The 11,544-nt window shown below is 40.3% G+C and overlaps 1 protein-coding gene across 2 annotated transcripts in view; it reads right to left on the bottom strand.

Annotated features, from left to right (window-relative positions):
- DPP6 (dipeptidyl-peptidase 6) overlaps window positions 1-11,544 on the bottom strand; it is a 1,346,563-nt gene that overhangs the window by 321,140 nt on the left and 1,013,879 nt on the right. For both annotated transcript variants that reach the window (XM_006871298.1, XM_006871297.1), the window contains one exon: window positions 1,843-1,963. In XM_006871298.1, the coding sequence (XP_006871360.1) occupies window positions 1,843-1,963 (121 nt within the window). The remainder of the gene's footprint in view (window positions 1-1,842; window positions 1,964-11,544) is intronic.

Raw genomic sequence — 11,544 nt, forward strand, 5'->3', positions numbered from 1 at the left:
CCATCTGGTGAGGTCCATGTGTATAGTCATCTCTTATGCTGTCTAAAGAAGGTATTTGAAATGAACAAATCATTGATTTTGCAGAATTCTATCATGCGTTCTCCAGTGTCATTTCTATCCCCAAGGCCATATTTTCCAACTACTGATCCCAACACTTGCATTCCAATCATTAGTAATGATCAATACATCTTGATAGCATATTTGATCAATTTCAGATTGAAGAAGTTGGTGGAAGTCTTCTATTTCATCCTCTCTGGCTTTAGTGGTTGGTGTCTAGTTTGAATAATAGCGGTATTAACTGGGCTTCCCTGTTGTTGTTGTTGTTGTTAAGTGCCATCGAGTCGGGTCCGACCCATAGCGACCCTGTACAGGGTTTCCCTGTAGGTGCATGGATATTATCCTGTCACAGACAGTGTTGTTCCTCATGACTTATCTGGATATGTTCTTTTTGACGATGAATGCAACACCATTCCTCTTCATTTGTCATTTCTGGCATAGTAAACCATGTGGTCGTCAGATTCAAAATGGCCAATACCAGTCCATTTCAGTTCACCAATGCCAAAGATATCGATGTTTATACGTTCCATTTCATTTTTGACACCTCCAATTTTTCCAGATTCATACTTTGTACATTCCATGTTCCGATTTTCAAAGGATGTTTACAGCTGTTTCTCTGCATTTTGAGTTGTGCCCCATCAGCAAATGAAGGTCCCTCAGGCTTTTCTCCCATGGGCCTTACTCCATTCAGGTCATCACGGTAAACGCTACTTTGAAAAGGCAGCTCTTCCCCAGTCGCATTTTGAGTGCTTTCCAATCTGAGGGGCACTATATCTGACAGTGTTTCTCTGCTATTCATAAGTTTTTCAGTGACTAAATATTCGGAAGTAGTTCGTCACTCCCTCTTCCTAGTCTGTCTGGAAGCTCACCTGAAACCTGTCCACCATGGGTGACCCTGCTGGTATGTACAATACTGGTGGCATAGCTTTCAGAATCACAGCATCTCACAAAGCCACCAAAGTATGACAAACTGACAGACGAGTGGGCTCCCTGATATTCCCCAATAAATAGTTCTTCACCTTGCATAAGCTTGGATAAACCACCCAACCTCATCACATGTGCAAAATGTCACTGATAATACTTGCCTCAGAATATTATGATGAAGATTAAATGAGGCATCAGATAATAAAATTCTTAGAGCAGTGTCTGGCCTCTAACAGCTATCAATACATGTTGTTATTGTTATGACAATGGTCTCATAAGTGTAGTGCAGGATTACAAAATCCAAGACAAGAGTTGTGGGTTAATATACTGGACTGCAAGGTTGGTTTGAACTGCAAGGTCAGCAGTTCAAGCTCACCAGCCACTGCTTGGAAACTCTATACAAGGTCACTATGAGTTAGAACTGACTCGATGGCACTTAACAACAACAACAAATAATCACTAAATAATGAGCCACCGATCTCAGAGGTACTCCTCTGGTGCTAAACCTGCAAAAGAAAATGATCAAGAAGGTGGGTACATTGGGAATGGCAAATCACTTGTGTTTTTTCCAATTTTCCTTTCCTCCTAGGCAAAGCAAAGTGCCCACATCTTGGAGTAGGAATAGAGAAACCTATGCATAGTCACCTCTTCCAACAATGAACTTGCCTCATGCCCTTCCTGAAGCTGAAGTTGCTGGAAAGTGCAACGACTGGGTACATACTCAAGACAATACTCCCTGAAGTCCCAAAGACAGCAGTTTAAAGTATAGTTAAAGTCCAAGAAATATAAACACACAACCTAGCAACAAGAGCAGCAGCAACCACTACAAAACATCTGACTTCTCAACAACTGCAGACTTACCTTCGTACAGCCAGTCACTGAGGCCATTGTAAATTACTCCTTCCTTCCCAGTAGAAACCACACGTATCACTTGTTTCCCAACTTGTGCACAGTAGTAGATGTTATTTTCAAAGATAAATATCTAATTTGGAAATAAAGAAAACACACACACATAGTATTAATCAAAAAGGTGATTATGAAATAAGAAGATCTTTCAAAAATTGAATGCAGTGACATGGTCTTCCGTTTTCTGTTGTATTTATTTGGTAGAACAAAGGTAGTCTTAGGATCATTTGGGGTTCACCCATAACCAATATGATTTCCATTTAAATACTAATCAGCAACAAACTCCACATGGTTCATCCAATTTTCTCATTACCATGACTGGTCAATTACAGTTTGGTACTTTTGATTATTTTAACGTTAATTTACAGTGACTATTTTAGCAATCCTTCGTTCCCTGATGATTAAAGGTGATAGGTTGGGAAACTGGAAGTGTGGATTTTTTTCATTCAACATTCATTAAGAGTCATTTACTGAGCATTCATTCTGTGTCAATCAGTAAGGAAAAGAGTGATAAATGAGATGGGGCATTAATATGTGCCTTTATTCTACTTGCTATCTTGTAAAGAAGACAAGCTTTAGGAAAGAGGATGTGGAGCACTGGAAACACTTAGCAGAGCTACCTGTCTTAGGCCAGAGGACAGAGATGACCTCCCTAAGAAGCAATTTTTAAGCTGAGACCTCAATGATGAATGAAATGCAGAAAGAAGGCTGAGAAATTCTATTCTACAAGTGAAACCATTTGTGTAAGAATCAGAAGGCAAGGGGCATCTGAGGAATCGACAAAAGTTCCCTATGAAGTGAATTCCAAAGGGAGGCTGTTGAGAGAGATGAGCAGGCACCAGTTCCCAGACAGTCTTTGAAGTTGAGTTACTGGCCTGCTACACCAGGAGGCACTTCAGAAGAAAGGATTAGTGACCTACTTCTGACAAATCAGTCATTGAGAGCCCAATGGAGCACAGTTCTACTCTGACACATGTGAGGTCGCCAACAGTTGGAGTCAACTCAATAGCAAGTGGTGGAAAATGACAACAGAAAACCTTGGTAAGTGTTTATGTTGGAGAGCCAGAGGATCAGATGTGGGTCTTTATAAACTGTGTTCAGCAGCAAAGTGGTGATTAGAAGAGAGCAAGATTGTAACAAGATGACTGGTTAAAAACCTGTTGTCATGTTCTGAGGGTGTGGTGGTGATGGCCTGCCTTAGAGTGTAGATGAAGAAGATGGAAGAAAGTTGAGCAATGGGGGAGGTAACTAGTACATTGAACAGGTGAGTGCATTGAGGACTGCAGTGAACCAATGGGAAGAGTCAACTGAGGCTTCTCAAGTCCTTTTCTTGGGCAACTAGGTGACAGTGATCCATTTGCAGAGTTTGGGTACTCTTGGGAGATACTTTATTTTTGACTTTGGGCAAATCACAGACTCTCTGGGTAGAGGAAGGAGAATAGTCTGTTGTTGTTGTTAAGGTTCTCAAGTTTTGATACATATATTAGAGTGACTTGGAAGCTTTCAAAAATCCCAATGGCCAATCCAACAACCCATCCCAATTGAATTAGAATCTCTAGGGGTGGGATCCAGGCATCAGTATTTTTCAAAAACATTTCAGGTGAACCTAATATGCAGCCAAGTACTTAAACAGTGGTCCAGGTAATATCAGAAATCTTTAGAAGCTTTTAAACTATAATTTAGCCTACAAAATATCTGTGTTAATCTATTCTGCCATGAGTTTTCTCTAGCTAAATTCTCTGCCTTGCTTAGAACATGATGCTGGTCAGATGCTGTGAATATCCAATGGAAATAGAACCACACAGAGCAAGAACAGGAATTGAACCAGTGTTGGTTTTTCTTTTTCTTTTCTTTTTAAGAAGAAATTATAGAAAAACTATTGCCAGTCTTATTTAAGACAGTAGTATGTTAGGAAAGTGTTTTATGCTGTATCAGCAGTGTGGTAAATATTAACAGTTTTAATTGAAAATACACAAAAGTCAATTTCCGCAGATCCTTCTTGTGGAAAGATGGACTTAAAAGTTCTATTAAGTATTAGTTTTCTGCTCAGGTATCTAGCTCTGAAAGTTTTCACTTCAGACAGAAATGAGTTGGAAAACTTCCAGAAAGAAGTATACATGCTAATTTAATTTCAGTGGCTGTTTTTATGAGCTTGCTTTAGGATAAGATGTATTACTAATTTTAACTTATTTTACGCTTTATAGGTCTACAATGGATTTTTAAAATCAAATCAGACTGCAACCAATTAATATTTTGAGTAAGTAAAATTCTCTATGATAGAGATTAAATCTTTTTCCACTTAGGCTCCATTTTTATTGGAAGGAAAATGAAGAAACCCATGTTACAAAGAAGAGTGCATTTTGCTTTGAAGATGTTTTACATTTTCCTTTTGACATTTTTTAAGATACTTGAGTAAAAAAGGTGATGGAAGGTAACTGATTCTGTCTGTGGTAAACACTGAGAAACTAGGGAATCCTGGGGTGCTTGCCTTGTAAAAGTCAAATATATTAGGGGGAGTGCCTGAATTTTCACTGGTCCATCCACAGCTCTGCACACTGTTAGCGCTGAGTCCAGGTATATCCTTTCAGTTTCTGGTTCTTACATGAACTCTACGCTTACCAAGAAATGGCAGGTGATATCTTGAGTAATCTGTGTTCTGTACACTGTGCCTAACACCTGATCCATCCCAACTTGAATGTGAAAACAGCAGTGTTGTTTGTTTTTTTCTGCAATCAATTTCCTATGAAGACAGCCTGCAGCATAGTATATGTTACTGTTAAATACTGTCAAGTTGGTTCTGACTCATAGCAACCCTGCATAGCATTTTTGAGGAGTGGCTGGTGAGTATGAATTGCTGACCTTGGGCTCAAACTAACCTTGCAGTTCAGTGCATTAACCTACAGTGCCACACCAGGACTTCATAGTATATGTTGCCCTAGCTTAAACCAAAAGGATGGTTTCCCTGCCTCCTGTTCCCTTTCCCAATGTAGTTCACATGTTACAGTCCATATTGTTGTGGTTGGCTGCCATTATGTTCACGCTGACTCACAGTGACCCCATGCATGATGAAACTAAACACTCCATGGTCCCTACCATCACCATGATAGATGCAGATCAGATGCTTGTGAGCCGTACGGTTTTCACTGGTTGGTTTTTGAGACTAAATCATCAGTTCTTTCTTCCTAATATGTTTTCATCTGGAGACTCTGCTGAAACCTGTTCAGCATCAAAGCAACTCAGACCTCTGCTGACAGACAGGTGGTGGCTGTGCCTCTGGTACATTGCTCTGGAATCAAACCCAGACCCCTCACATAGAAGGTAAGAGTTCTACCACTGTACTACACAGCCTCATCCAAAACACTATTCACAGAATTCTCTGCTGTTACTTAAAATCTGGAATGGCTTTCTGTTAACTCTGGAAAAGAGATTACATTTCTCAGTCTGGAATTCTGGGCCCTCACGGTCAGGATCTATCTGTTTCTCTTGCTTGTTCGTTAACTCTGTCATTACTGAGGTCCAGTGGCAGGCAGGGACGTGAGGACTATGAGGATACAGTCACTAGTCTGACAGAGCTCATAGTTACAAATGGGAAACCCGACTCTATGCAGCTCCATCCCTGCCAGGCATTATGAGAGAGACCAGCCCAATCCCCTCCTATGCCATAGGGGCAGTAACCTGGGGTAGCTGGTTCACCTGTCTGAAACTCTGCTTCTTCTCTATCAAGAAGGATGAGACTAGAATCTAATTTCAGGGTTAATATGAAGAGGAAGTGAATTAATGAATTCAGAACACTTAGAACATTGCCTGACACAAAACAAGTGTTCAATAAATATATCTGTTGATACTATCATAATTATACACATTAATTCTATCTGGAGGAGTTAGGAGTGGCTTCCTGGGAGGTGATATCTGCACTAGACCATAAAGCATAATGTGATCTTTCCAGGGTCTGGATGATGGATATGGGGCTACGAGGAAGACTGTAAATGGAGTAAACCTGTCAGCTCATCCAAATGCTGTCACCATAACATTCTCCATAGTTCACTATGGAAGAAGAAACATGGAGAGTTTTAAGCAATAGGAGATGATTGTAACTTGTCTTAGTCTCATTTGAGTCCTGATGTGGTGCTGTGGGTTAATGCGCTGCACTGAAAGGTTGGGTTGAACCGCAAGGTCAGCAGTTCAAGCTCACAAACCACTCCTCAGAAACCCTATACAGGGTCACTATGAGTCAGACCGACTCAAAGGCACTTAACAACAAAAACAACAGTCTCATTAGGGTTCCTTCATATAAAGGATAATTTTCATGGAAAAAATTATAATTTTGATATCAAAGCTAATATCAAATTTTTAACAAAACTCCAGTGGACATCTTCATAAATCACTGAAGTTCTGCAATAAGTTTAGAATAAAAACAACAGTTTTTAGATAGATCAGACAAGATTGGGAAGACCTCAAGATGAGCCAAGAGAAGGAAGACTACCAACCTATACAAATGAAGGAAGTGTTCCTGAAGTTCAGAAATTGATGAAAGAAGACCATAGATTTATCATTTATATGCGAGCTATCAAAGATGGAATCTCACATTGTTTGGCATCTTCAACTGGAAGTAAACATCTTGGCCTCAGCAAGTTTTCAGTTCAATGAATTTCAAAAGAGGTGAGTGAAAATCAGTTAGCTTAAAGAGCTGATTATTTCACCAGTCTTTTAAGTAATATTGAAGCTAATGAAAATGATCTGATGAGACAAATTATAACTGAGAACAAGTCTTGGATTTACCAATACGAACCAGAGAGTAAAGTCCAATCAAAACAGTAGTATCTGCTAGAGACAGGTCAGCTCAAAGATTATGGTGGCTGATTTTGGGGATTCCAAAGAGGTAATCTTGAAAAATTTTTCTCAAAGGATAGAGGATGATCACAGAGGCTAACTATGAAGATGTTTTAAGAACTATAAACTGTATTGTAGAAAAAAAGAACAGAAAAGTTGTGCCAAGGAATTGTTTTCTATCACGACAATGTATCTGCTCATTCTTAAGTGAAACAAGGGCTGTCCCACGATACTTTCATTGGGAAACCCTACCTCATCCATTTTACAGCTCTGGTCTTGCCCTTTCATACTTATTTTTGTTCCCCAGATTCAAAGAACATTTAAAAGGAACATGATTAGAATCTATCAAGAATGCCCAAACTGCCATTTTGAAGTAGTATAAATCAAAGAGTGTCAAATTCTTCAGGGAAGGGTTAGAGAGATGAAAACACCACCTTCAGAAGTTTAGAAATCTCGAGGAATATGTGTTAATAAGCAGTAGCTTCACATGTTGATATTGTTTTAAATAAAGGTTTCTATAACTTTGTAGCGATACTTTTTGATTTATCCTAATAGGACATCTTCTTTTTTTTTCCTTAAGTTTTTATTGTGAATTGAGTGATCGTTCACATGGGAGAAGATCGGTTCTGCACTCATCGTTTCTTTGCAGTGATTACAATCTCCTCTGTGCATCATCATTCAACAGGAATTGCTTCTATTTCCTCTGTTGTTGTTGTTTTTTTTTGGGGGGGCATACAAAAAACACTCAGGAATATAAAATCATTTAAACAACCAACGGGTACATTCCACAAGCCTGCCTATTGGTCGCCAGCACAGTTGTTATCTTTCCATAAGTCTAGAGTCCTCAGCTGCTCCCTCTCTCCATGTTCTCATCTCTGCCTCCATCTCTGGTGTTGCTGCTTCTCTGGATAGGGTCCCACATTCTGCTTATGCGTCTCCCTCGATGGTCCTAGGGTCCTCTGTTCCTGAACTGTAAGATTAACTACTCTACCCTTTTTTCACAAAACTTCTACCTTTACAGTTGTGACAGTCACAATTACTCATGATAACTATTACTCACTATCATAAGAATTGAATAATAAGAATTATATCCCCATCTCCTTTCACCAGACCTGTCTAGACAAGATGAAAACTATTCAGTGGAGATTCTACGTTCCTACACACACTTTGAAACTAAACTCCCTCTTGAAAATTTGTAAACCAGTCACTTTGTGTCTTTACAGCGCCTCCCCCACCCCCCCCATTTTAGGTAGCTAACGACTCAACAACAACAACGTCTAAGTTGCCTATCCCTATCAACCCTGTGTACAGAGGGGATAGGATTAATACTTGATGTAGAGACTCCTTCCCTCTCAGTTGGTATTTTGAGCTACTACATCCATAAGTATAGGTCAAGTTCACCATACTGTAGCAATTTACATTTGTTTCCTTTACCAAAAAAAAAAATTTATCTTCTTCTAGTCAAGTTCTGATCATCAAACCATCAAAGCTAGGTCAAATGGGTACTATCTACAAGTTTGGGCGTTCTTGTGCATTTCCCTAACTTCCTATCAGCTGGATGCTTTGCTCTTAGCTCTAGCCCTCCAAGGCTATGTCCTTGTCCTTGGGCTCAGGAGTCTCCAGGTCTCACCACACTTTGGACCAACCAGCCCTTCCTCGTCTCTCTCTCATCTCCAGGTCAATGGGAGTCTATAGAACATGGTAGAACTCAGCCTATATCTTCATTGCTGCCTTCCATTCACCAGCAGCCAACGTGGTCACCAGCAAGCTTACATGCCTCCTTACATGTTCCCTTTGACTTTCAGTCTTGGAGAGTGGTTTGTCCTGAAGGGACTTGATTGGTTGCCTTGATGGCTTCCTGGAGGACTACTTGCTTGTTCTTGTAGTAGCCAAGCAGACTGCTGTTTTTGTTTTGGATTTTTCCTGCTGGTCTTTGCTTCTATTTCTCTAGCTGCTCCGGGACAGTCTGCTTGTTGTTTCAAGTGGGAATGTCCCACACCTCAGAAGGTTCTGGATGGGGCTCAGGATTCCACCTAAGGTCCTATACACTACAAAGGCTCCGCAAGAAGCCTCTTTTAGGTATTTCAATCAGTTATAGGCTGAAGATGGATTTACAAGCTTTCTGTAATCATGTTTCCTGATATTCCTTTCTATTCCATTCAAGTGTTTATTTTACAATAGTAGGCAAGGGAAATCAATATTCATAAGACAGTCAAGCATCTTAACATTATTTTCCCTCTTCTACCCAGACTATGCCTCAATCTCAGTTATCACAGAGCCCTGTTGTTCCAAGTTTGAGCATACATCACTATTTACCTCTATACCATTTAGCCTGCGCAAAACCTGCCTCAGTGTTCCCCTATCTATCTTATTCTTCCATCCCTCTCCCCCTTCTTGTACATAGCCCTCTGCAACACCCGAAATATGATGTGTTTATGCTCTATCTTGTACTCTACTGTCCCCTCCCTCCCCCGCCTGGTAACCAACAAAGCATTTTTTTTTCCTTTTAGCTAATGTTGTTGTAAAGTGCTGTCGAGTCAATTCCAACCAATAGTGACCCTGTAAGGGGTTCCGAGGAGCAGCTGGTGAGCTTGAACTGCCAATCTTACAGTTCAAATGGCTTTGCAGTCTGACGCATTAACCCATAGTGCCACACCAGGACTCCTTTTTAGCTAATAAGACATCTTAAAGTAGAAAAAGTATAAAACTCATGAGGTTCAGCTGTTAAAGAAGACCTCATTGTGGATGTTGAAGTGAATAAAGATTTTGGGAGTGGGACTAGAATGGAGAGAAAAACTATTAAGGTACTGAAATTCTCTAAATAACATCCATTTAAAAGTTTCATTAAAAATAATTTTGATATGAAATAAACCATAGAATAAAATATTAGGCTACCTCGAAACTAGTTTTGGCCATATGGAAAAAAAAAAAAATTTTCTTTCTGTTATTGTGAGTTAATTTCATATCTTCAACCCACTACCAACCCATGCAATAATTTACCTAACATAATTATCTAACATCTATGTTTGTGAGACTAAAGATATTGAGTTATAGATGTACCTTGCCCTTGAGGAACTTAAAATTTAGCAGGGGACACTAACATGTTAAAAAGATGATACCAACTGTGCAATGAGAGAAGTAAACATAGGTAGACAGCACAAATGAGGGGCAGAAACCATGTGAGGGTGAGGAGGTAGGGTGTTAGAGTAGACCTTTAAGAGTTCATCAGCGTGCATGAGGAGTGGGGTTTTGAGGGAGAATAATTCATACACTGGATAAAGATATGAGGATAGTATGGTAAATATGGTCAGTTCTGACTCCTGTTATTGTTGTTGTTAAGTGCCATCGAGTTGATTCCAACCCATAGAGACCCTGTATAGGGTTTCCAAGGAGCCACTAGTGAGCCTGAACTGCAGAATTGCAGTTCAAATGGCTTTGCAGTCTGGCACATTAACCCACAGTGTCACACCAGGACTCCTAGCAACCCTGTATAGGATGTCCAAGGAGAAACTGGTGGGTTTGAACCAGTGACTATTTAGTAAACAGTCCAGTGTTTTTGCTAAACATGGTACATTTAGGGAATTGTAAGTAGATTGGAAAAACTGTTAAATAGCCGGCAGACAGGGGCACATGGGTGAGAGGAGACAGGGTAGGTTGGGAAGAACCTCATGGGCTGTGCTGTAGAGTGTGGGCCTCATTCTCTTGGCAGTGGGGAAGTTTAGAAGAAGACATCTAGAGTTATGTAAACAGACTGTGGAATACTGCCATATTGCTGTGGAGATGGGAGGCATGCAAAGCTGGAGGCATGGAAGCCATAAGAAAAAAGTATGAACTAGATAACTGTGGCTTTGTAGGATAAGAACTAGACTTCTAACCACAAATCGGTGGTGCGAGCCCAGCAGTTGCTCTGTGGGAGAAAGATGACGCTTTCTGTTCCCGTAAAGACTACAGGCTCAGAAACCCTATATAAGTCCTTATAAGTCAGAACCGACTCAATGGTCCTTAACAATAAAGTAACAAGCTAACTGGAGTATCTAAGAGAACATGGATTTGAAAACATAATTTAGAAGTTGATTGAAAGGGCATGGCTTGAGTCAGACCAAAGTGACTTATCTGTTACACCTGCGGCAAAAAGGACAGCGTAAGCAGATACACTAAACTGACCCTCTGTGGCTAAGACATGGGAGGGAGACTGAGTGAAAAAGAAACAGATGATAATCCTTGAACCAGAGCATCAGAGGATAGGACAGATAGGTGTGCAGTGAGAGAGAAGAAAAATGCGTGGACTATGGGCTGGCATGGAATGGCACAGACATCTTGAATTTCCAGTGGCTATTGATTCAGCAGCCTGCAGGCACAGAATGTGACTGGAGATTGGCGGCAAGGTGATGCAATTCTCTCTTGTTCCCATGCTTTCCTGGTAGTCAGGGGCATAGCTAGTCCCAGCTCTTGACAACCCAGTGGCACCCACTTCTGCACAGTATCTGTTCTGTCTGGAACCAGGCATGCAGCCTAGTACCCCTGCTTCTAGAGGTGCATGAGTCCACCCTGAACTATGCTACACAAATAGTGAACAGAGAAGTAACTGCATTCACACTTTTGGTCTCTGCCACATCTACCAGGAGATAGGTAATGAGTGTCTGAGAATACACCAATATATAATCATCAATGAAATATAAATATGATACAACAGTATCTCAGAGAAACCAGACAATTTCAGCTTATACAAAGAAATAAGACAAAGTGCCTCAAACAAGTGACCAAAATACAGAGTCAGAAACTATAACACCAGAAATGGTATCAAAACTACCTGATAAGGAATTAAAA

The sequence above is a fragment of the Chrysochloris asiatica genome, unplaced genomic scaffold (assembly GCF_000296735.1).
Source record: "Chrysochloris asiatica unplaced genomic scaffold, ChrAsi1.0 scaffold00166, whole genome shotgun sequence".
Lineage (NCBI taxonomy): Eukaryota > Metazoa > Chordata > Mammalia > Afrosoricida > Chrysochloridae > Chrysochloris > Chrysochloris asiatica.